Genomic DNA, 25,277 nt, shown 5'->3' with positions numbered 1-25,277 from the left:
TCTTGGGCATGGAGGGGCAAGGGCTCAGGGAGAGGGACACCCCAGAGCATCACGAGGGGAACGTTAGACCTGTGGGGGGCAGCCCAGAGTGAGGCCCAACAAGGGTTCTCAGAGAAAAGCCCCCTGCCCCACTGTTGGGCTGAGGCCTTCCGAGGGGCAGGGTGAGCAGCAGCAGCCCCTGCACAGCCACGGACGGGCTCCTGGAGGCACTCCCTGGAAGGGCTCAGATATCCTTACCCCCCATTTCCTTACTGCCCGGCTGCATCACAGTCTCCTGCACTAGCAGGTGAGTTTTGTGACCACAGGGCCATCTCCGTCTTCCCACCAATGTTCCTCCTGCACTAGCCTGAGCCTGGCACACAACTGATACACAATGCCACGTGCCAAAGGTAGGAAAGCTTGCTCTGTGGACCTGGGGAGATTCCAGACCCTTGATCCATGCCCTCTGGCTATCACCCTGTTACCTGCCACCTGAGTTCCCATGGCCCTTAACCAGAGAATACGGCATGGTCTGTTTGGTTTCAGGGATAGCAAGGAGGGGAGAGCTGGAGAGCTAGGGTTCCTCTGCTTTAGTGGGAGGCCAAGGTGGCACGAGGGGAGAGTGCCAGGACATATGGCCAGACGAGGCCTTGGGGTGGGAAGGCTGGGACATGGAGGCCTCATCTCATGGCACCTCTGGAACAGGGAGACGTAAGGCCTGAGTCCCATGGGTCTGGCTGAAGTATTCCTCAGAGCAGCCAGGGGTACTCAGGGCCGGGGTCGCCCAGTCACAAGGGGAACCCCGACTCACGGCCTGCAACTGCAGGGCCAGGTCATTCTTCTCCTGGGTGACACTGACGTGCGTCTCCTCCAGTTCCTGGCGCTTGGCCTCAGCCGCAGCCAGCGCCCCTCGCAACCCCCGCAGCTCTGCCCGCAGGGCCGCCAGCTCCTCCTCAGCCTGCGCCGAGCGCAGCAGCGGCTTCATCTTGAAAAAGAGTTTCATCCATGACCAGTTCTTGACGGCATTGAAGGCACGGATGTTCCACTGGATGGTGAACAGCGCATCCCTAGGGAGGGGCAGCCGAGCTGTGAAGCTGGCTCAGTGCTGCCCATCACAAATGGTGACACTAGGCACAGTTCACTTGTTTTGCCTTCCTAGCAGCCTCATGGAGTAGCTCCTAATACCTCTGCTTTACAGGGTAGGCCCACAGGCCCACAGGCCTGCCTCCAGTGAAGAGGCTCATGAGCCCCCATGTCCTGGTGGCCTCTGCAAATGCCAGAAGACACCATGGCTGTTAAGCCATGGGGCTCTGGGGTCAGTGGCCTGGGCTGACATGCCAGCTGGCACTGGCTCTCTGACGCAGGCACCCCTCTGCTGAGTGGAGACCATCACAGCGCCTGTGTCTCAGGACCATCAGCGCTTTAACCAGGATAATGCAGAGAAAGTATCTTGCCCAGGGCCTGGCACTCAAGAGTCTTGGAAAACACTAGGTGCCATCGCTGCCCCTCCGAGCCACACACTGATGGCCTGGAATGGAGAAGCAAGTGCCCTACCCCAATTTTTGAAGTGGGGAAATGGACGCTGGGGAGACACAGAACAGAACCTTGCTCCAAGCAGCCACAGGGGCTGATCTGACTACAGGATAGCATGTCAGGGCTGGGAGAGTCAGTGGGTCTGGGAGCTGAGGGGCAGGGCCACATCCTGTCCCCAGCCTCCTTCCCACACCCACCTTCCTCCCAGCAGGCGCTGGTACTCAAGGCGCATGAGGCGGCCACGGCTCCGTGCCTGCAACAGCGTTAGCACCTTGGCCAGGCGCTGGTCACGGAGCTCTTCCAGGACGCCTAGAAGCCCAGCCTTGAAGAACACCTGGGGGCAGAGAAGGGGACAGCCAGGTTAACCCCCAACCATCTGCATGAACCCTGCCCAGTGTGACCGCCACAGCCAGGGCCAGCCTTGATCCCACAGTGCCCCGACCTTGGTGTGGCCAAACTGGTACTGGGCGTGGTCCAAGTCCAGTGAGCCCAGCAGCTTCTCTGTGGCCTTCCTGCTGTCCATGAAGGTGTCGTCCGGGATGGCACTGGGGTTCAGGATACGGTACCTGGGAAAGCAGCGCAGAGCTGGTAAGGAGAGGGCTGGGTGTGGGGCACAGGCCACTGAGAATGGAGAAGTCAGGGACCGAGGAGGCTGGTGTGGGTAGCAGGGGACTCGTTCCTGGGCCTCTCCGAGGCTGGTGCAGAGGTTCCAGCAGGGCACACGCCAAACAAGGGGGCCGGGGATGTGTCACCACATGGGGACACTAGGGATATTCCACTTAAAATCCTTGGGGGGCTGGCCAGGTGTGGTGGCTCACGCCTGTAATCTCAACACTTTGGGAGGCTGAGGCGGGTGGACTGCTTGAGCCCAGGAGTTCAAGACCAGCGTGGGCAACATGGCAAAACCCCGTTTCTACTAAAAACACAAAAATTATTGGGGCATAGTGGCGGGCGCCTATAATCCCAGCTACTTAGGAGGCTGAGGCAGAAGAATTGCAGAATTGCTTGAACCTGGGAGGGCAGAGGTTGCAGTGAGCCAAGATCGCGCTGCTGCACTCCAGCCTGGGCGACAGAGTGAGACTCTGTCTCAAAAAAAAAACACAACCTTGGGATTTTAAATGCGTTCAGTCAGTTTTTGAAGAGGCTTTTTACAGAAGGCATGCACTATTTTTTAAAACTTTTTTAAAGGCAAAAAATATTAGTAGAAGGTGACATGCTGTGCCCTATCACCAAAGAAACATTTGGGAGAGAATTCTAATGCTAAGGAGCCAGGGCTCCCAGCCCACCCACTTCTAGGCGGATGCACGTGCACATGTGCACAGGGCTGTGTGGGTCAGGTGGGCTCCAGCCACGCTGTGAAGGCAAAACCAGAAACACAAAAGGCCCCTCACGAGGGGACTCATTAAACAAAGCATGCAGTCCAGCAGACTGTGAGATGTTTCGCAGCCATCAAAGACGGACGATGACCACAGGAATATGTCTGTGGATAAGGAACGATCTCCAGGCCAGACTGTTACATGAAAAAACAAGCTTACAGCACCATGCGTGTGTGTGTACAGTATCTGTATGAACCTCTGTTTACAAAGGATAGTGTGGATGACATCATGACTTCTGGAGGGAGAAGGAACGATGGATGCTTGTTGCCTATCGAGGGAACGGGGAGGAGCCAGCAGCACTGCCCTGGCGCTCACTATGTGCCAGGCATCACATGAAGCCTCGTCCACATGATTCTCATTCAACTCCCAAATCTGCTTCCTTTCTGCCCGCTGCCCTGAGCTCCAGACTGATAATTCGAGTCTCCCCCATGACATTTCTAGGGTGTCTGCTGGAGGCATTTCAAACCTGACATATGCAAAACAGAGCTCAAACCAGTATCCCCTCGCCTCTCCCCCAAATCAAAAAACCGTTTTTGTATCTCAGTCAATCTACCACTGGTAGCTCCCAGGTTGCTCACTGCCAAACCTAGAAATCACTCTTGTCTTTTCTGCATCCAGAAGTCCGTGTCCAGCTCATCAGTGAGGCCTGTTGGCTCCACCTCCAGTATTCGCCCCAAGCCTGTTCACTTCTCCCCAAGTCCCTGGCCAGGTCTGAGCCACCCCCATCTCTTGCTGGGATGCCTGGCCAGGCCCCTCACAGTCCCTGCTCCAGACAGGGGACCATCTGTCTGTTGGGCTCTGACGTGTGTGTCCTGCCCAGCCCCTCAGGCCTCCACCTGGAGCAGCGGGTGGGGGAAGGGGTCGCCCACCGCTGCCGGAAGTCGGTGTAGAGCAGCCTGTTGGGAAACCCTTGGCGGCAGATCCGGATCCCCTCCAGGACCCCATTGCAGCGCAGCTGGTGTAGCACCAAGAAGGCATCCATGACCCCTGGACATGAGAGGGGAAAAGGTCAGAAGTCAACAGGCACACCCGCAGGCCCCAGAGAAAAAGCAGCAGTGGAGACCCTGTGAGGCGAGGGGGAAGATGTACTGAGCCTCCTGGCCTCTGCCCTGTCACCTTCCCACGACGGCCCCCCAGCCCCAGCCAGGCGAGCCCTGGGTGACTACCTGGGGTTTTGTTCTCGTTAGGAACAATGCAGCGGACGAAGTGGGGCTGTGTGGCCCGCAGGTTGGTCATGAGCTTGTTGAGGTTCTCCTGGTGGCAGGCAAGAGTAAGGGAAAGGCACAAAGGGGGCAGAGAACCAGAATTGGATGCCGCAGTAGTCAGGACCGAGACGGGAGCAGGGCCCTAAGTGCCCTGTACTCTTGCTCTTTCACTCTCATTCTGGTGATGGGAGACCCTTCGCCATCTCCCATCACCACCACCGAAGTCTTCACTCCCCTGCCAAATCCCCGTCCCTCCCAGAGTCCAGGGCTCCCACCCCTTCCCCCGCAAACCCTGCCCAGGCAGCGTAGGGACGGGAAGCAGCACAGACTTGCTGTGATGTTCACGTGGAGAGGAGTTAAACATCACTGCAAGTCTTAACAGCTGCCCGCCCAAGACACGGGGGACAGGGCAGGGGGTGAAGGGCAGGGCTGGAGGCTAAGAGTGAGGGTCTACCTGGGGCCCAGATGGGGCCTCACCTTGTGCAGCTGGGACACCGTCTGGAACGATGCTGCCTTCTTACGCTTCTCTTTCACCCCAGACTTGGGGGGCTCGGCTAATAGAGACAAGGGGCCTGGTCACTCCAGGGAATGTCACTCTGTGGACCCCTGTCAGAGCAGAGATCTTGTCCCTCAGTACTCACTGGAGCAGGAGCCCGCATAGTTCTCATAGAGAGTCGCCAGGAGCCTATTCTGTGACTTCTGGAAGATGGGGACCACTGTCTCATTCAGGGGATCCTTGTTTTTCTCCAGCCAGCCCACGATGCTGTAAGGCACCTGGAGAGACCAGACAGGTGCTGAGCCCAGGTGGGGGACTTGGAGCAGGGAGGGAGGAGCCTGGCTGAGGACTGGGGCTCCAGCAAGCACCTACCACGCCCGCGTAGTGGACCACCTCGAAGTGGGCCTGGTACTTGCGCTTCTTGTCAGGCCGAGGCTGCTGGAAATTGGGTGACTTCCCCGCGTGGTTGTCGTAGAGCTTGGCCCGGAAGCTGGCATCTGAGGCCTTGGGGAACATGCATTCCTCCTCCAGGATGGACAGGATGCCCAGTGGCTGGGAACAGAGAACGAGCTTGAAAAGCCACCATCAAGCCAGTCCATCCTGGAAGGACTGAACCCCTGTTCCCCAGGCCACCTCCCTTATGGGAGCCTTCCCAGATCCCCAGCCTCAGCCATCTGCCCGGTCAGACACCAGACCCACTCCAAGAACCCATCTCCTAAGAGAAAAGTTTGTGGCTTGGCTCCAACCCCTCCTGCAAAATCTGCAGCACCAAGTTGTCATCTTCACTTCTAACGGCAAACCCAAGCTGCCATTGCTGTACCCACTCTCACCCCCGCCACAGCCATGGCTCTCACACACAAACACGGGGTAAGTCCAAAAAGCCATTAAGGTCACATTTTGGCTTCCTCACTCACTAGCTGTGGGGCCCTCCGACATCACTAAGCCTCAGTCTTCTAACCTGCAGAGTGGGAAGATGCATGTCTTCAGTGCTGATACAATATTTAAAAAGCTGTCAGGACCTAAATGCCCAGCCGTAGGGGACTGCAGAAATGCATCACATGAAACCCATCCACTGCATGAACTACTCTTGCCATCAGCAACATTCAAAATACATTTTCAGAGAAAAGGTATGATATGAATGAAATCTGTGTCTATAAAAGAAAATGGATAGGCCGGGCGCGGTGGCTCATGCCTGTATTCCAAGCACTTTGGGAGGCCGAGGCAGGTAGATCACTTGAGGTCAGGAGTTCGAGACCAGCCTGGCCAAAATGGCGAAACCCTGTCTCTATTAAAAATACAAAAATTAGCTAGGTATGGTGGCACATGCCTGTAATCCCAGCTACTTGGGAGGTTGAGGCAGGAGAATTGCTTAAACCCTGGAGGTGGGGGTTGCAGTGAGCTGAGATGGTGCCATTGTACTCCAGCCTGGGCAACAGAGTGAGACTCCATCTCAAAAAAAAAAAAAAAAAAAAAAGGATAAAGGATTTTGAGGAAATGAACCTAAGTGTCATGTGACTGACTGTGGTAGGAATGGGGAGAAACGTTTTTTCCCCTGCCAATTTTTCAAATTTCCTTTCTTCCATTCTTTGTACAATGGGTAAACATACATAATATTCCACAATCACAAAAACAAGGAAACATACCCTGCTCTGCACCCAGGGCAGTTCTAGGGATCCAGTGAAATTGTGGCTGCAAACAGGGCCTTGTGAGCTGCAGAATTCTGAGCACCCAGGAGGAGCTGTTGTCCACAGTACTGGGATGCATGCATTCGCATTGCTCACATGCTCAACTCCAACACACCCATTCACACACGTGCCCTTTCACACACAAGCACATAAACACGCTGTCACTATTACACTCACATATGTATGCTTACTGCAGCACAGTCACATGCTTCCATGCACACTTGCACAGGCTTCCATGCAAGCCATGGTCATCCATCCCTGCTTGCTCACCACATACACCCTCCCCTCCCTTCCTTGGAGTGACCTTGCCCCGGCCCCCACCTTCTCGATGAGGTCGATGCAAGGCTGCAGGTCGAGGCCGAAGTCGATGAAGACCCAGTCGATGCCCTCCCGCTTGTACTCCTCCTGCTCCAGCACAAACATGTGCTGGTTGAAGAACTGCTGCAGTTTCTCATTGGTGAAGTTGATACACAGCTGTTCGAAGCTGTTGAACTACAAGAGGGAGGGGCCTGGCTCAGCAGATGGGGAAAGGGAGGCCCGGGGAGGGGCATGAGTTCACCCCCAACTTCCAGGCAGAAGGCCAGGGCTTCTGCCCCCACACCGGCCCATGTCCTCTACCTTGGAGAGAACAGAGCCCAAGGTGAGGGTCTGCCCTCACCTCAAAGATCTCAAACCCAGCGATGTCCAGAACCCCGATGAAGAACTGCCGGGGCAGCTTTGTGTCCAGGGTCTGGTTGATCCGAGACACCAGCCACCTGAACAGCCGGTCATAGGTGGCCTTGGCCAGAGCCCCTACAGCAAACACCACCTGGAGGTGCAGGGAGGCTGGGCTGGGACCTGGTAAGGAGGGGACCCTGCCCGGCTGTCCCCCATGGGCTTAGCCTGCAGGCAGCTTACCTGCTCCACACTCTGGCCCTTGGTTACATACTCATTCCCTACACGCACCCGGGGGTGCAAAAGGCCTTTGAGGAGGTCCCCACTGCTGACCCCCATCAGGTAGGCAGCCTTGTCAGCACCTGGCAGGGCAAACGAGTAGGGTAAGGGAGGAGGACACCACCATGGGCACTCAGGGGCTCTACTGCCTCAGGCTGGGGCTAGGAGAGGGAAGTTAAGAGGCGTCAAGTTCAGGGCTAGCAAACAAAGCCTCAGGAGGGTAAGGGTTTGAAGCTGAGGAGGCAGGGCCAGGTAAGGCTGAGGTTAAAGGTTGTGGACAAGAGTTGGGGTTAACCATCATGGACAGGATGTTTGAGGTCTGGGTCAAGGTGAAGGCCAGGTCAGGGCCCCTCACTCTCAGTGCCATCGGCCTCCGCCTGCTCCTCCCGCTGCTTCTGCTTGAACTTCATGTTGCCAAAGTGCAGGAGGGCACCCACGATCTTATAGCAGGCACACTTCTCATCCACACTGAAGCCCAGGATGTCCATGGCATGCTGGGGTGGGGGGAGAGAGTTCAGAGAGGTCTGGGCTTTTCCAGGGTCCAGCCAGGCACTGCCCCTGGACCACTCATGCAGCTGGGGGCACCGGCAGTGCTCTCCAATCCCCACAGGCACCCACACAGCTCCCCTCCCACCAGAGCCCGTACATCAGTGGCGATGAGCTCCTCCCCATCATTCATGTTGTCCACTGTGATGACGCCCTGGCTGCAGAAGTGGTAGTCATAGGGGTTCATAGACAGAAGCAGCATGTCTGGGGACGTGGGACAGAGAAAGGCAGGTCAGGCGGTGCTTACCGGCTCTTCTCCCCACAACAATTACAGCATAGGGGATCCTGGGGGACAAGCTCAGCAGGAGTCTAGGGCCCTCCCAGAGGACCTCATCTCCCACTCTGGGGCCTAAGTTTCTCATCATCACCTCCGCCAAGGCTGGGGGCACTGAGAGTGAAGGGCCCTGACCTGGCCTTCACTTTGACCCTGGCTTCTCTTTGTTTCTGGCTCTCTGAGGAATGAACCACAGTCCCCACGTCTCACTTATCTTTTGACGGTTGCTCATGGCCCACTCTGGCCCAGATCCCATGCTAGATGCTGGGGCACAGGGAGGACCAGACTCTGCCCTCAAGGGGCTTGCCAGGGAGGAGAGCTGGGCCTAGCCAGTCATCAGTCTGCCTTGGGTACTGGGTGGGGCCTCTAGTCTCAGGACAGCAGGCGGGGTTTAGGGCTTAGGTTTCTGGAGGAAGCAGTAACACGCTGGCAGGTTGCTGGAGCTAAGACGACTGTTCCCTAGCAGGAAAGTAACCAGAAGTCCCAAGAAAGAAGAGAGGCCACAGACCCCAGGACAGGGAGGGAACGACCACCAGGGCCTGGCCTGATGGGGGCCAGGAAGCGCCAGGCAGCCCCTCCGGGTTCTCACTCCCACCCCCTTCATTGTACTGCCCCTCACCCTGCAGCTCTGGCTTCTTCCCTGAGAGGATCTGGTAGTAGACGTGGTAGCTGCGCTCACCGGGCAACTGGAAGATCACCCGTGACTTCTCCAGGAGATCTGGGGAGAACAGGCGCCGGCCTGCCATCTCCCACACCTCCCCAGAGTGGACGGACGTCCCAAGCGGGTGATGCGGAGGGAGAGAGGGGGGCAGGGAGCATGCAGGGGGGCTGCGTCTGCACCCGCCAGCGTGTGCGGGGAGGGCGTCTCTCCTATGCCTGTGTCATCACATGAGCCGTATTGTCTGTACCTGTGTGTATCTCTGGCCAGATGGGTCAGCGTGTGTCCTCGTGTGTGTGGGGTGAGTGTGGTGTCTGCGTGTGCAGGTTTCTATCTGTTGGTGTGTCAGCGTGTGTGCATGTGTGGCCGAGCCTCTGTGTGTGTCTGTGTCTGTGTCTGTTTAGGGGTCAGGGTGTGAATTACAGCCTATCCCTATTCCCGTCACTGCCTGTCTGTGCTCATCTGTCAGGACCTAGCCATGCAGCCCAACGTGGGGAGTGGCCAACATGGGGGCCCCTCTGTGTCCCTGGCCCCCTTGAGTGTGGCCTAGGTGCCTGGGGTCTGTGCAGCTGGGTGATACTGGGACACTTCCCAGCGGGGCGCCTGGAAGGATGGGGCACTCTGAGTATAGCTGTGCAGCTGGGGCAGGAGGGGCGTGGGCCAGGTCTGCCCTCTTGGTGGCCAGAGAGAAGATTGGGGACGGGCTAGGGGTGCAGTCACAGGAGCCTGACTGGCCAAATGAGGATGAGTCTCCATCCTCAGGTGACAGGATCTAGAGAAAGCTTTCAAGCAGAAACAGGATATGACCAGCAAAACTATGGCCGTGTAGAGGAGAGGAGGCTGGAGACCAGGCAGAGGCTGGGGTGATGTTCTGGTGATGGGTGAGGTGGCCTGAGCTGGGTAGCAGCCAGGGAGTAGAGAGAAGTGCCTAGAGCAGGCGGGAGCCCAGAAGTCGTGATGACGGAGGCCAAGTTGCGGTGGCCGGGCTCAGGCCCTGCCCGGGGCCTCCTTCCCCTGCACCACCCACAGCGGGCTGACTCACAGCTGTCAATATCCGCAGATGCCAGCTTCCCAGAGGGACCAAAGTGAATGCGGATAAACTTGCCCTGTGGGCAGAGAGGAGCCCTCAGCCAAGGGGCACAGCCAGCGCTGTCCCCACCTGTACCTGACCTGCTGCTGGCGGCCTGCCGCATCCCCACCGCCCCTCCCACCTCGGCCACTCACAAAGCGGGAGGAGTTATCATTCCTCAGGGTCTTGGCGTTGCCAAAGGCCTCCATGGCAGGGTTGGCCTCGATGATTTGATCCTCAAGGGTGCCCTGGGGTGGTGGGGGTGAGGGGTCCGTCAGCTCTGATGCCTACCCACCAGGAGGCCAGAGTCCCCCGTGGCCCCTCTGTTGTGCAGAAGAAGGGGGCACCCCCAGGCCTGCCCCGTTCACTTTGGCCCCATACTCACCCCAGTCTTTGTTGCCAGAAATTGCTGGGGGAAGAAAATAGACAACATTGGAGGGCGAGGCCTCCGGGGCAGGGCAGGGCAGGATGGGGCGGGGTGTCAGCGGAAGGCAGCGGGCAGCAGGACAGGGGGGTGGACGTTAGTCACCCGAATGCGTGGCCCCCACCCTCCGCCCCTTGGCCTGACCCTCCTCCAGCTGTTAGGAGGCAAAATGCTGGAAAGTGGGAGTGGCACAGCCCCAGCCAGAGTCTCCACCTGCAGCCTCCTCTGCCCCAGCCTGGCCTCTGGCCGCCCTTCATTTTCCAGTCTCCACGCAGTGGCCCTGCTCCAAGCCCCAGGGGCCTCCCGACTAAAATATAGGGTCCTCCAGAGCCCAGTCCACGTGCCCCCTCCTCTAGGAAGGCCTTCTGGCTGCTCCAAAGCTGGAATAGACCTCTTCCTGGTCTGAACCTTCCTGCCCTAAACTCCCGCTATGACCTTACACACCTCTCCTTTGTAATGCAATTGGGTGTGTCTTCATTGTATGTCTGTCTGTATACCTACCAGTGCGCACAATGGCCCTGCCAGCTGCCAATTATTAGCCCTAATTTGCAAATGAGGAAACTAAGCTTGGAGCAGGGAGTGGATCTGCTCAAGGCCACACAGCAAGTCAGGAGCGGCAGGGCAGGTACCCAGCATCCTGCCTCCCGGACGCTACAGCTGTCCTGTGTGGCACCCAGAGGGACTAACTGAATTGAGCAGATCCTCCCTCTCCCCATCCTAGCCTCATCCTCACCTTCCCTTCCTTTTCCTTTCCTTCTTTTCCCTACCCCGGATGCTGGGAGCCACGGAAGAAAGGGAGAGAAGGGAAGGAATGGATTCTGGAGGGAACAGATACGCTACCTGGGACTTTGTGGTCATTCATTCACCTCTAGGGAGCCCAAGAGTTAAAATACCCACAGAGACATCGGGCAGGGGAGGTGGGACCCCCGCCCAATACACTCCCATCCAGTGCTTTTGTGCAGGGCTCTCTCTGGCCCGTTTGGCCAAATTTGGGGCCAAGGTAAGGGGAGTTGATCAACCTTTTAAGGTCCTGCAGCCATGGCTCCTGCGGGCAGCCTCTCCCACCCCTCCCTTGCCTGACCCTCTCCCCTGGGCTCCACTGTCCCAGCTCCTTTCTGCCCAGGTGCTCCTCTGCCCTTCCAGCTGTGTCCCTGCCAGCTCTAACCGCTCCCTGACATCTCTTCCTGTCACTCAACCAACCCAACTTTCTGTTACATCCCCAGAGACCTTTTTCAGGGTTTGGAAGACAGGGCAGGAAAGGGAAGGAGGAAAAAGGACCAAAAAGTCAACAGCAAAAACAAAACAAAACAAAACTGAAATGAAAATCAAAAATCAAGACAATCAAACGGGTAAAAAGGAAAAGGCAAAAAAAAAAAAAAAAAAAAAGAAAGAAAGAAAGAAAAGAAAGAAAAAAAGAAAGAAAGAAAGAAAAAAAATAGGGGAAAAAAAGAAGAAAAACACCCAGAATAAAGCAAGGCTCAACAGGACCAGGAGCAGGGACTGGGCGGGGAGGGAGGCCTCAGGCTTCTGGAAAGAAAAGGCCGCCCATCTGGGGGTAGCCACAGAGCTCTGAACACCTGGCCCCAAGGCTAGGGATGAAATGTTAGGCCTTAAAAACAAAAACAAAAAAACTGGGCCCCATTGTTTCAGAAATTTCCAAAAAACTGTACAGAAATCACAAGGCACAAAATTGCCCTGCCAACCCCGGCTGTTGGGAACGCCCAGTGCCCTCCATGCCAGCCAACCTCTGTGTCTAACATGTCAGTGGCAGGTAACTGTCAGGGAAACCAAGACAACAACACTTAGTAAAAGCAGCCCATCTAGTAAACTCTTTCAATATATAAAGGTCACAATGGAAGAGAAAAATTACACAAATTTAGAAACAGCAATGTGGTCCCACCCCTCCGTGTTATCAATGGAAATGCAAAGGCAGGCGTGTCAGGTGGCCACAGCCTTTCTGGTCAAGCCTTGCTCAGGCCAGAGTCCCCCACCAGGGTGGGAGGCTCAGGCAGGGCTCAGGGTTCTGGGGAGCAAAGTTTTTAAAAAGGAAAAAAAAAAAAAAAAAAAAAAAAGGAGAGGAAGAAAGAAGAAGAGCGAGAAGCAACAGGGATCATGCCCGAGTGGGCAAGTCTTACGGCCTTCTTGCCCGGCCCGTCTCCCAGGGCAGCGACGATGGCAAAGTACTGAATGACCCGCTTGGTGTTAACCGTCTTACCGGCCCCCGACTCTCCGCTTGGACGACACAAACATAAGTCACCAATGCCCATCTTGCCTAATTCTCCCCCACCCCCAATGCCTCATCCCTCAAGCAGAGGCCCCCACATCTCCTTCCCCCCAACTTGAAACCCCCAAGGATGGATCAACCCTCAGAGGTGTACAAAGCAAGCCAGTGTAGACCACCCCTGTGAGATGACAATACACGATTATGCCACCGTCCACTAAGCACTAACTCAGTGCCAGGCACTTTACTCCATCGGCTCAGTTTCAGCTCAGAAAACCCTGGAAGGCAGGCTCCATTATCACCCCCACTTTAGGAACAAGGAACTGGGCGTCAGGAGTTCTGTGGCTGTCCCTGCTGTGTGCCAGGCACATATATCAACTCACTGAGTCATAACTGTCTGTGGTAGGTAGGGTTTTTAATTTAACTTTTCATTTCTTTTTTTAAAGATGGGGTCTCGCTATGTTGCCCAGCTGGTCTCAAACCCCTGGCCTCAGGCAATCCTCCCGCCTTAGCCTCCCCAAGTGCTGGGATTACAGGCGTGAGCTACCGCACTCAGCCAGGCCCGTCTGGGTTAAAGGCACTTGCTTTTTTTTTTTTTTCCTTTTTTTTTGAGATGGAGCCCAGGCTGGAGTGCAGTTGTGCAATCTTGGCTCACTGCAACCTCCACCTCCTGGGTTCAAGCAATTCTCCTGCCTCAGCCTCCTGAGTAGCTGGGATTACAGTACTCAGTAGCCACCATGCCCGGCTAATTTTTTGTATTTTTAGTAGAGATGGGGTTTCACCATGTTGGCTAGGCTGGTCTCGAACTCCTGACCTCAAGTGATCCACCCACCTCAGCCTCCCAAAGTGCAGAAATTACAGGCTTGAGCCACTGTGCCCAGCCAAGGCCCTTGCTCTTAACTGCATGCATGCAAGCACACTCCCACTAAACATTGTCCATATTGGCCTGACTGGTCAAGAACCTGGCATGTAAGAAGAATTCTACCGTTTTCCCACAGAGGCAACAGAAGGATCAGAGGTAAGATTCAGACATAAGTAGATGGTGAAAAGGAAGACGGGCAGAGGAATTTTCTTGCTGCCCCTCAGCCAGAATTAGAACCCCAGAAGATCAGGGTGGGAAATTCCAGGCCCCAGGGAGAGGAGGTATGGGGCTGGTGGTCACTCCATTTGTGGGTGTGCCCTCCCTATCCACCATCAAGAACACATCTGTTCAGAATCGGGGCAGGGAATGTGCTCAGGCCTAATTTAGCTTCAGCTGGGACACTAGCTCTAGGTGGTAAAAGCCCTGCCCTAAGCACTTTGGATTCAACCCTGGGAAATGACTGTGGTACTGCCCTCTTTCTGCCAGATGGCCAGCATTTCCCACCCCACCCCCAGAGCCCCTCACTCACGTGATCAGCATGGACTGGTTGTCGCGGTCTGGAGGAAAGGGAAGGGGATAGAGAAGTCGGCCAAGGTGCCGGGCCAGCCACAGGTCAAACACCTTGGGTATCCATAGCCCTGGGGTAGACCCCACTACCCAGAGCCAGGAATGGGAATTAGTGGGTGGGGCTGTCCCTAGTGGAGGTCAGCTCCCATGCGGAGGGACAGAACGGCTGGGCGACCATGTCCAGCAGCGTCAAAAGGGGGGCAGTGCCAGTGGGGGCAGGGGGTCCTTTACAGAGGCCTCCAGGGACCAAGGTCGGGGTCTGGGGTTGGGGGGAGTCCAGGCGGCCCTTACTGCGCAGCATGTCATTGTAAGCGTTGTCTGCCACCGCATATATATGGGGCGGGGCCTCCGAGCGGCGCTTTCCTTTGTAAGCGGCCACCACGGAGGCCGTGTAGACTGGGAGCCATTTGTAGGGGTTGATGGTGACACAGAAGAGGCCGGAGTAGGTCTGAGGAGAGAGTATAGGTAGGGTTTTTGTTGTTAGTTGTTTTTGAGATGGAGTCTTGCTGTGTCTCCCAGGCTGGAGTGCAATGGCATGATCTCAGCTCACTGCAACCTCCACCTCCCGGGTTCAAGCAGTTCTCCTGCCTCAGCCTCCCAGGGTAGCTAGGACTGCAAGCGCACACCACCACGCCTGGCTAATTTTTGTATTTTTAGTAGAGATGGGGTTTCACCATGTTGGCCAGGTTGGTGTCGAACTTCTGACCTCAGGTGATCCGCCTGCCTCAACCTCCCAAAGTGCTGGGATTACAGGCATTGGCCACCATGTCTGGCCTACTGGTAGGGTTTTGGGAGGAATAACCTAAGTTCCCATCCCCAGGCCCCAGTCTTCAGAAGACCGTGACCCCTGCGATATTCCTCAAGGAGCCACTTGACTTGCCACACCACACCCTCTGTGGCTGTCCTGGCCTCGCCCCTGACTCGTGCTCACAGCCCTGCCCTAGCCCATGCCCACGGCCTCCATAGTCAGCAGCTGAGTTCTAGACACGCTGGCCGCCAGTCCGCCGGAGCAGCAGGGGAACAGCTGCTCCCCTAAGGTTCCAAGGCCCAACCTCCAGCCCCGCCCCCAATGCTCACAGCCCCGCCTCATAGCTCACAGCCCCGCCCCACCGCTATGGACCCGCCCCATCGCTCACAGCCCCGCCCCACCGCTATGGGCCCGCCCCCAGAGCCTCACCTCCAGCCCCGCCCCACACACAACCCCCGCCCCGCCCATGGCCTGGGCCTGGGGCTCACATAGATCATCCAGCGGGCATAGCGCTGGCGCAGGTTGTGCAGCACAGAAGCCTCGTTCAGGTGCGTCATCATGGCCATGTCCTCCAGTAAGTCGAAGCGGGGCGGGTTCATGGGCTGCAGCTCAGCCTCACGCACCGTCAGTACCTACCAGGCAGACCGTGGCAGAGGTGAGGGGACCGGAAAGAACGGACCGACCTCACCTGTCACCCCCACCCACATACCCAGAGTGCAGATCCTGCTGGCCAGGAGGCCTAGGGACAGAGAGGCTAATCTCAGGAAAGGGGGAACGGAACCTTCTGGTCTTTGGTCTCCACGGTGACTCTGCCCCCAGTAGCCTCCGACTTGACCTCGGCCTCCACGTAGGCGTCCTGTTCATCAGGCACCCAGACTCGCTTCTTCCCTGGGTTGCAGAGAGAGCACTGGACTCGGAGAGGGGCTGAGGCACCTCCAGGGTTCTAGCTGGAGTTCCCAAGCCATGGTATCCATAGACTTGTGACCCTCCCCAAAGCCCCTCTGCCAGGACACAGGAGTTCCAGTGAAGAACCCTCCAAACCCAGGCTCAGGAAGGGCGGAGCTGGGAGGGTCCCTAGAGATCCCCTTATTAGAGGATGAGTCTGGGTTACATGCTTGGGTTCCAATCCCTGCTTCCACCACGTTTGCCCTCTGACTTCAGGAAAATCCCTGATTTTCTCTGGGCCAGTTCCCTCATATGGAAAATGTTATGGGGATCTCCTTAGGTCCCTCAATATCAGGCATATAACTCTTGGGGAGGCGTCCTGCCTTCCCTATTTCACTGAAGACTCAAATCCAGGCCTCCTAACTCTGTAACCTGTGCTCTCCTGTCTGGCCAGCTGTCGCCAGAACTTTGAGGAGCCCAGATTTCATGGTGGTTAGAAACAGGCTGCAAACCGGAGTTTGTGTTCCCTGCTCTGCCAAGTGCGTAGGTCAGGACCATCTAGAACCATCTAGGACATAACCTACAGACCCCAGTACAAAATGACGATGTGGGTCCCCTTGTTGAAAACTATTAAAACTTTCAAGATGGCAACGGCAGAGTGTTGAATCAAGCACAAGGTCCCTCTGAGCCTGGTGCCCTGTGAAGCTAGGTCTGGCGCTGGTCCCCATCTCCCCAGGTTGTTGAGATGATGTATGGAAAGTCATCTGCTCTGGACCTGACACACAATAAGCACTCGGTACACACTGCCTATTGTTAGTATTGTCCTATGAGCAAACCAGGTCATAAATAGTACAGCCTTTATTCCTGTCCCTAATAAAGGGTGGCTTTGGCTCTGCAGAAAGCACTAAAAATAACCCCAGCACAAGTTTTGTGGACATGTGGAGGCAGCCTGCACACATGCCAATCAGTCTCATCTCAGAGGCTCAGGCTCCAGCCCGAGTCTTCATAAACTGCAGCTCCGGAAGGTAGGTGCTATTATCCCATTTCACAGGGGAACAAACCAAGGCTTGCTCACAGACACACAGTGATATACACAGTGTCCCTGGGGTTTTAATTTCCAGGCCCCAGACTCTGCCGGAAAGGTCTAGGGCTCCAGCTGTCAGGCCCCAATGCGCCTTCAGCCCTGAGCTGGTGCCACCCCTCCCAATTCCTGGTCTGAGTCCATAAGGGCATCTCTGTGGCTGTGTCCCCTCCCCCTCTGCCTCCACTTACCATCCCATGGGATAGCGTGCACCTTCGTCATCTCCTGATAGCCCTGGCGGAGGTAGCGAGCAGACTCCCCAAGTTCACTCACATCCATCATGGCAGTGGCACTGGGGTGAAGGAGGAGGAGCTAAAACCTTGCAGGTTCAAGGCAGCCCAAGGCAGCAGGCACTGGAAGATGGCAGTGACGAGGGAGCTGAACTAGGGCATGATCCCCCAACCCACAAGACCAGATACTAGGAGACTCCCTCTGGCTCCCAATCCAGCCTCCTTGGGTGAGTGCCCAGCGTACATGCACGCCCTCAAACACCAGGGCTTCCTCCACTCCAGATTCGGAAGACTCACAGCCACCCATGGACACCCTCACCCACCCACCCACCCACCCTGCTGCCCTCCCTTCGGCTCCAACCCCAGTCCTGATCACCCACCTCAGCACCACGGTGAGGGCAGGAAGCTCTGCTACCCCTTTTATTGCCACTGTCAAGGTCAGAGGAGGAGAGCTATGTCAGCAATCTCCACGTGTCACAGCCCCCCCAGCCTGGCCACAGGACACAAAAGGCAAATTCCCTTTTATCTCCACCAGCACGGCCCCTGGGCTATTTTTACCTCCCATTGTCAGGGGATCACAAAGGCGGAGAGAGACACTCCACTGAGAGACAGGAAGGCTGGGTGCAGAGACTGACAGGGCCAGGGACAAGGCAGTAAGAGGTTCAGGAGACTGAGGAGCTCACGGGGAGAAACCGAGTCACAGAGAGTGTGACACGCCCAGAAAAATACTCCCACCTCCAGATACAGAGAGCAAGGACACTCAGAGAGGAAACCACAGAATGCCCACTGAGGTTGGACCATCCAGTCAACCCTCTTGATACATCCAGGGAAACTGAGGCCCAGAGAAAGGAAAGCATTGGCCAAGTCTCACAGATGAGCAATGGCCAAGAACAGATTAAAATGAGAAGGAGAGAGAAGGAGACCAGATCAAAAAGAGGAGGAGAGAGAGGAAGAAGGGAAGGGAGAGGGGGAAGGGGAGGGAGGGGGGAGGGGGACATCCCTCTCCAGCATCTGCAAAGCACAAACACCTGTGTCACCTCAGCTCTACTCAGGGTATAGGGCATTGCCTGCCTCCCAGAGGCTCTCTGGTGCCTCCACTCATTACCCTACCTCAGAGGCCCACTCTGCCACTTCTATCACCATAGGCAAGTTTTGCCTGTTTTGAATGTATATGGTTGAAAATGTAGCTTTGCATTTATTTCTCTATATTTTATCTGGCACACCTGTGCATTTGGAATTGGGAGCGCATCGATACCCTCTTTCCCCCTTCCTCCCTCCCCATCCTCTTTCTGGGGACCCCCTGGGGAAATCATACATGAAGAAAATCAGCCCTGGAACTTACAGAATCAAGGAATTGTTTGGCTGAAGTGGAAGCAAATCAAGGAAATGTAACCTAGTTAGGAGCCCCTTCAGATTCCCACATTCAAGGTTCACAGGAAGCCACCTTCCCGTGGCTCACTCTCTTAGGGGTTCAGGGCGCTGGCAGTCCATCTGCCTGACATAGTCTTCGGAATGTTTCAGGGCACTTCCAGGCTCTCCTGTCCATCACCCCATTCAGGGCTCCGTGACTCCACAGGGTTTTAGAATCGAGAATGAAAGGATCTGAGAACCTTAGATGCCAGACACATGGAACAATGGAGTTCCAGAGCCAGGGTTCCGGCCAGAGGCCAGACCAGGCCCACACGGGAAGTCCTCTGACCGATCCGCTCCCATTCTAAATGCACAGGCGTGCCAGATGAAATATAAAGAAATAATTTCCAAGCTACATTTTCAACCATATACATTCAAAACAGGCAAAACTTGCCTATGGTGACAGAAGTGGCACAGTGGTCCTCTGAGGGAGGGTAATGGCTGGAGGCACCAGAGAGCCTCTGGGAGACAGGAAATGCTCTATACACCGAGCAGAACCATGGGACACAGGTGTGTGCACTTTGCAAAACAAATCAAGCTGTACATCTAAGATGTATGCACTTTACTGTGTGCATAATACAGGAACACATTTAAAACTTACAGTGCCCGTTGGGCGTGTGGCTCACACCTGTAATCCCAGCACTTTGGGAGGCCGAGGCGGGTGGATCACGAGATCAGAAGATCGAGACCATCCTGGCTAACACAGTGAAACCCCATCTCTAGTAAAAATACAAAAAAATTAGGCGGGCAAGGTGGCGGGCACCTGTAGTCCCCGCTACTTGGGAGGCTGAGGCAGGAGAATGGCGTGAACTCGAGAGGCAGAGCTTGCAGTGAGTGGCAATCACGCCACTGCACTCCAGCCTGGGCGACAGTGTGAGACTCCATCTCAAAAAAAAAAGAAAAAAAGAAAAATTACAGTGCCAAATTTGGCAATATTTATCAAAATTACAACTGCCCAGACCCTATTAGGAATTAGTCCTACAGCATGTCCCCATTAGGAAATGATGCGGGTCCCCTCTGGATAGACATTTCGATTGTTTTCAGTCTTTCGCCATTACAGTCAAGGCTGCAGTGAACGATCTTATAAAGTTTGATGAATTTTCTCAAACATACCCTGGGCCAGGCCCAGTACCTCACGTCTGTAATTCCAGCTCTTTGGGAGGCCCAAGCGGACAGATCACTTAAGCTCAGGAGTTCAAGACCAGCCTGGGCAACACATCAAAACCCCATCTCTACAACAAACAAACAAACAAAAATTAGCCAGGCATGGTGGCGTGCACCTGTAGTCTCAGCTACTCAGGAGACTGAGGTGGGAGGATCGCCTGAACCCAGGAGGTCGAGGTTACAGTGCGCCGAGATCACACCATTGCACTCCAGCTGGGCAACAGACCCAGTCTCAAAAGCAACAACAAAATAAAACCGTACCCTGTTCAAAAACAGAAATTATGAAAAATTATCCCTCTCGGACCACCCCTCACCAAGGGTAATGCAATACTGACTTTTTTTATTTTTATTTTTTTTAATACCCACTCTTGCTTGATCCACAATATAATACTGACTTCTAACTTCACAGATTAGTGTTGTCTATTTTCAAAATTTGTTTGAATGGAATCCTACATTATGTATTCCTTTCTTCTTTCTCTCCACACTGTCTCTGTGAGAACCTCACTGTTTCAATTCTCTGTGCAGAGCTTAGGTTGTACCTTGCCTACCTCCTGCCACCAGAAAAGACCTGCACAAGGACAGGAGCTTGGTCTGTGTCCCCAGCACCTTGCCAAGTGCCTGCACATCATAGAAAGTCAATAAATACCTAGTGAGTAAGTGAATGAACCAAACCTGATAGATTATAGGATTTTAATCTCTATATGGCATCAGAGGCTGGAGAGCTGGGCTGGGGAAATTTATAGAAAGCCCAGAAAGTGGGAAAAATTCTTTTCATTGTTCAAGGATGCTCAGAAGGCAGGACTTCTTGCCCAGGGACCAACAGAATTAGCTTGGAGAATCAGAACCTCTAGCAAGTCTAACTTACACCTATCATGTGGGTCTGAATCCTAGAATTACCTACTCAGTGTATGAACCTGGGGCTAAGAAACCAAGCCCCAAAATGGGTCTACATCTTCCCTGTAGGTTCCCTTCCACTACCCAGGGTACATCTTCCTGCTGAGATAAGCTCACACACAAACATGACAACACAGAGAGGAAACCCAATGCTCTGAGTGATTTGCAACAAATACTATAACCCGCAAGGGCTTAAGGTACTGACTTTCAATACCTGAAGAGCTTGTAATCCCAGCACTTTGGGAGGCTGAGGCAAGTGGATCATTTGAGGTCATGAGTTTGAGACAGCCTGGCCAACATGATGAAACCCTGTTTCTACTAAAAATACTTAAAAAATAAAAAAAAGTAAGGCCAGGCATAGTGGCTCATGCCTGTCATCCCAACACTTTGGGAAGCCAAGGTGCGTGGATTACCTGAGGTCAGGAGTTTGAGACCAGCCTGACCAACATGGTGAAACCGCATCTCTACTAAAAATACAAAAAAATTAGCTGGGCGTGGTGGCAAGTGCCTGTAATCCCAGCTACTCGGGAGGCTGAGGCAGAAGAATCACTTGAACCCGGGAGGCGGAGATTGCAGTGAGCCGAGATTGCACCATTGCACTCCAGTCTGGGCAACAGAACAAGACTCCATCTCAAAAAAAAAAAAAAAAAAAATTAGCCGGGCATGGTGGCATGCGCCTGTAATCCCACCTACTTGGGGAGGCTGAGGCAGGAGGATCACTTGAACCTGGGAGCTGGAAGTGGCAGTGAGCTGAAATTGTGCCACTGCACTCCAGCCTGGGCGACAGAGCAAGACTCCGTCTCAAAAAACAAAAAATCAAAAAAGCTTGAAGAGCTGTCCCAGAGCAGAGGGAGCTGATGGGACTTGTGTAGCCTCATAAGTAGATCCATGGGCAGTGACAGGAAGCAGGATGTGGATACACACAAAGGGGGACTTTTCACCCTCTGAGCCCGTCAGCAGTGGGAGAGGCTGTCTTGCAGGAAAGTGAGCCTGCCAGCACCAAGGGAAGACTCAGGCAGAGGTTGATCAGGGCTGAGGCCTCTGAACTGGATGACCTTTGAAGTTCGTTCTGATTTCAGGAGTCTGAGACTCCAGGAGTTTAGATCCCAGCCCAAAATGTATCTGCCACCAATGTAGCCCAATGCCTGAAATTTCTTCTTTGGGCAAAGACATTGAAGGACTCTGTGAATAATGCTTCTACAGCTGGGAGGGACACATTAATTCAATTCAACATGCATCTGACAGCTTCTGTCCCGTATCCAGGATTGGAACAAAAGAAACACATTGTCTAGGAAAGGAAAGATATTCAAGAAAGACATCAACATGGAGGAGTCTGAAGGAGAAAAGCTAGTTTGAAGGCTGGGCGCTGTGGCTCATGCCCGTAATCCCTGCCCTTTTGGAGGCCAAGGTGGGAGAATCACTTGAGGCCAGGAGTTTGAGACCAGCTGGGCCACCGGGGCATAAAGGGGAGTGGGGCAGGACTGAGCAGTTGGGACTGGACGGTGAAGGGCTTCAAAGGCTAGATTCAGATCTGGAGCTTTATCTTGCAGGAGTTGGGGCGCCATCAAAGGCATTTTTATTTATTTTTTGCATCAAAGAGCTCTGAGCAAGAGAATTTGACAGTGTGTTCAGATTTATGTGTTCATAAGCTCCCTGTGACATCTCCACAAAAACTATTTTTAAAATTAACCAGGCATGATGGCTCACACCTATGATAATCCTGGTAACTTGGAAGGCTTGAGGCAGGAGGATCACTTGAGCCAAGGAGTTCAAGACCAGCCTAGGCTGATGTAGGAAGACCCTGTCTCTACAAAAAATTAAAAAATTGGCTGGCCATGATGGTACACACCTACAATCTCAGCTACTCAAGAGGCTGAGAGGCGAAAGTATTGCTTGATCCCAGGAGTTCAAGACTGCAGTGAGCCGAGATCATGCCACTGCACACCAGCCTGGGTAACAGGAACAAGACCCTGTCTCTAAACAAACAAGTGTGACACCCAGACTGCCAGGAAGAGGGGTATGGCAACAAGGTTCCTACCCTCATAGAGCTAACACTCCCCTGGAGAAGCAAAAAATAAAAATAAAAATAAATAAATAAAATAAAACAAGCAAACACATTTTTAAGGTAATTAAAGATTATGGCAATGGTGAGCATGAAACAAGCAGTATGGCCTAGAGCGTAATGGGGGTGTACCTCGCTTTGGTGGGTGAGGGAGGGCCTCTCTGAAGAGGCAACACTGAAGGTGAGACCAGAGAGTGCCAAGAAGCCGGTGAGGCAGGAAGCCCTTGGAACAGTATTCCAAGCAGAAGGAATAGCAAATACAAGAGCCATGAGGCAGAAAACAGGTTGGGATGTTTAAGGTGCCATCCTAGTGGTCAACAAGGGGAGAGTTTTCCAAGGTGAGGGTGGACAGGCAGATCATTCAGAGCCTTGAAGGACTTGGAAGGGACCCAGGGTTGTATTGCAGGTGCAGAGGGAGCCTGCGAGAACAGAAATGTGAGTGAGCTGAAGTTTCATGGTGACCACGCGAATGACTTGGAAGGGGCAGGGGAGGCAGCGGGGTGAGCTGCTGCTATCACCCGGGTGAGAGCGGATGGGTCTGGCGTGGAGGTGGCAAGAGGGGACAGGAAATGGACAGCATGACCTAGAACTCCAAGGCGGGGGGCGGGGGGTGAAGATGGGCCCGAGCAGCCCCACCAGATGCAGCTGGGCCACCAGGGGCATAAAGGGGAGTGGGGCAGGACTGGGCAGTGGGACTGGACTGTGAAGGGCTTCAAAGGCCAGATTCAGATCTGGAGCTTTATCCTGCAGGAGTTGGGGCGCCATCAAAGGCATTTTTATTTATTTATTTTTTGCATCAAAGAGCTCTGAGCAACGGAATTTGACAGTGTGGTCAGATTTATGTGTTCCTAAGCTCCCTGTGGCAGCTGGTGTGGAGGATGCACTGAAGGGGTGAGGCCGGTGGCAGGAAGACGGACTCAGGAGGAGGCTGCCATAATGGTCCCAGTGAAAGGTGGTGAGGTCCAGAGAGGGGCTCGCGACCCTGGCACCCTGGGGGTGGTTGGGCCCCTGCTTGTCCCAGGTTTTCCCCCCTCCTGGGGCCCTGGGCAGCTGCAGAGGGCCCGAGTGGGCCCCAGCTCTGATGCTTCAAGCAAAAAATAGGACGAGGGCAGCTAAAAGGCATCAGGGCTGTTTATCCGGAGGAGAGACGCCTCAGCATGGATTTATGGCTGAAAGGTTACTGGGGGGAGCGGGTGGGGAACCAGCTGTCCCCCATCCTCACAAAGGACAAAGAAAGGAGGGGACTGCACACTCAGCCACAGCGAGAGGAGGGAGTTAGACACATAAAATATCCTGACATCACTGGAGGATGAGGGGGCCCTTCGGCCATCACGCCAACCAGCTCTCATTGGACAGTGGGGGAAACTAAGGCACAAAGGGAGATCTTTGCTTGATGTCATACAGTGAATTCAAGCCATGACCAGGAAGACCTAGAGGCCTCCCCTAGCACACACAAGGGTACCTCAGACTGGCTGCCCCCGAGAGTGATTAACATGCACAGCTGTTCTGGAGGGATGAACAGAAAGACCTGAGCTGGCCCAAGGTGCTCCAGACCCCAGTACCTGCTCTGGTCCAGGTCTCTGACGTGCCGCGTCCTCGAGTTCAACCTGTGGCAGGCTCTGTCTCTGCCCTCCCACCCCCAGCCCGTCTGGTATTGTCGATATTTGATGAGAGTTCATTGTATCTCTCAAGGGTCTTGTTCTTTTGGTGTTGCCCTGTCCCGCTCTCTGCCCTACAAGACTCTGTATTTCTGTCTTGGCCTCTGACTCTGTATCTCCAGAGCTGAGCTGAGCTGTTCTGGGCCAACCTCCCACCCCCAGGAGTGGGCCTCACTGCTTAGAGTGCCCCTCTGTAGACAATGCTCAGGCCCAGTGCCCAGGCTGGGACAAGTAACAGCAGCTGTGGATCTATCTATAGCTCCCTTGTCCTTCAATTGTTCCCAACTTCAAACAATGGTTGGGCCCTGGATTAAAGTCACCCCCAACTCACCCTGCTGAAATGGATCCTGGGAGGCAGGGGATGAGTCTCGCAAGGGCCACCTGGTGCTCTCGTGTCCACCTCTGTTTGGGCCCCCATGTTCCCATCTGTAACTCTGGGCTCTAAGGCCTTCCAGCTCAGAGGTGGTGTGACTACAGGACTAGTGGACATGGGACCAGGGTGTGTCTGAACGGTAGACCTATACAAGGGCACGTGGGTATGAGACAAGTGGGTTTCCCTCCTCCTGCCTTGGCTGGCAGACACTCATGGGCACTGAGATGCCAGTTCCATGAGGACAGAGGCCTGGTCTTCCTCACACTGCAGGAGCCCAGCCTCAGCCTGGTACATGGTAAGTGTTCACTGTACGTGGCTTACCTTGGCCCTTAGGAAGAGGAAGGGCACGCTGTGAGTCTCAACATGTCTCACACTTGGGAGGCAGCACAGAGCATTGAGGAAGGAGCACCTTATCTAAAGTGAGGCTGCCTGGGTTTTAGTCCTGGCTCTGCCAGTTACCAGGCACAAAGTCTTGGAGAATGACCTCACCTCTTAACGGTGGAGATTCACAAACAGGACCTACCTCCTAGTGCTGTGATGAGCATTATATGAGTTCAAACATCTAAAGTGCTTAGAATAGTACCTGACACTAGAGGAGACTCAATACATTATTGCTGTTATTTCCAAGATAGATCATTAGGTTAAAAAAAAAAACAGTTGTGGCTGGGTACGGTGGCTCACACCTGTAATCCCAGCACTTTGGGAGGCCGAGGCGGGCGGAACCCCTGGGGTCAGGAGTTCAAGACCAGCCTGGCCAACGTGATGAAACCCTGTCTCTACTAAAAATACAAAAAACTAGCTGGGTGTGGTGGCAGATGCCTGTAATCTAGCTACTCAGGAGGCTGAGGCAGGAGGATCGCTTGAGCCCAGAAGGCGGAGGTTGCAGTGAGCCGGGATAGAGCCACTGCATTCCAGCCTAGGTGACAGAGCTAGACTCCGTCTCA

At 54.5% G+C, this 25,277-nt stretch overlaps 1 protein-coding gene, 1 long non-coding RNA gene and 1 other non-coding gene across 7 annotated transcripts in view; 1 reads left to right on the top strand and 2 right to left on the bottom strand.

The window, feature by feature from the left end:
• Positions 1–25,277, bottom strand: part of MYH7B (myosin heavy chain 7B) — a 46,005-nt gene that overhangs the window by 7,312 nt on the left and 13,416 nt on the right. The window contains exons 3-27 of one of the 5 annotated variants that reach the window (XM_077951642.1): positions 19,315–19,414; positions 17,153–17,201; positions 16,734–16,895; positions 15,358–15,464; positions 15,065–15,208; positions 14,120–14,276; positions 13,791–13,818; positions 12,314–12,410; positions 10,140–10,163; positions 9,910–10,002; positions 9,728–9,791; positions 8,647–8,745; positions 7,854–7,957; positions 7,563–7,701; positions 7,172–7,290; positions 6,933–7,082; positions 6,596–6,766; positions 4,962–5,141; positions 4,735–4,867; positions 4,571–4,647; positions 4,055–4,142; positions 3,758–3,875; positions 1,955–2,078; positions 1,710–1,846; positions 791–1,046 (exon numbers count right to left, since the gene is read on the bottom strand). In XM_077951642.1, coding sequence (XP_077807768.1) covers positions 791–1,046; positions 1,710–1,846; positions 1,955–2,078; positions 3,758–3,875; positions 4,055–4,142; positions 4,571–4,647; positions 4,735–4,867; positions 4,962–5,141; positions 6,596–6,766; positions 6,933–7,082; positions 7,172–7,290; positions 7,563–7,701; positions 7,854–7,957; positions 8,647–8,745; positions 9,728–9,791; positions 9,910–10,002; positions 10,140–10,163; positions 12,314–12,410; positions 13,791–13,818; positions 14,120–14,276; positions 15,065–15,208; positions 15,358–15,464; positions 16,734–16,824 — 2,700 coding nt within the window. In that variant the 5' untranslated portion in view covers positions 16,825–16,895; positions 17,153–17,201; positions 19,315–19,414. Of the gene's footprint in view, positions 1–790; positions 1,047–1,709; positions 1,847–1,954; positions 2,079–3,757; positions 3,876–4,054; positions 4,143–4,570; positions 4,648–4,734; positions 4,868–4,961; positions 5,142–6,595; positions 6,767–6,932; positions 7,083–7,171; positions 7,291–7,562; positions 7,702–7,853; positions 7,958–8,646; positions 8,746–9,727; positions 9,792–9,909; positions 10,003–10,139; positions 10,164–12,313; positions 12,411–13,790; positions 13,819–14,119; positions 14,277–15,064; positions 15,209–15,357; positions 15,465–16,733; positions 16,896–17,152; positions 17,202–18,783; positions 18,902–19,314; positions 19,415–25,277 lie in introns of those variants that run through there. The other 4 variants (XM_077951643.1, XM_077951644.1, XM_077951645.1 and 1 more) reach the window with 4 other exon arrangements.
• MIR499 (microRNA mir-499) lies at positions 4,383–4,504 on the bottom strand. Its single transcript, NR_032551.2, has one exon. It is a non-coding gene; the product is annotated as a microRNA mir-499 (primary transcript).
• Positions 5,121–6,085, top strand: LOC144332117 (uncharacterized). Its single transcript, XR_013399890.1, has 2 exons — positions 5,121–5,456; positions 5,554–6,085. It is a non-coding gene; the product is annotated as an uncharacterized LOC144332117 (long non-coding RNA).

The sequence above is a fragment of the Macaca mulatta genome, chromosome 10, assembly GCF_049350105.2.
Source record: "Macaca mulatta isolate MMU2019108-1 chromosome 10, T2T-MMU8v2.0, whole genome shotgun sequence".
NCBI classification, from domain to species: Eukaryota; Metazoa; Chordata; class Mammalia; order Primates; family Cercopithecidae; genus Macaca; species Macaca mulatta.
The sequence above is the reverse complement of the archived record's forward strand: the minus strand, read 5'-3'. Positions and strand labels throughout refer to the sequence as shown.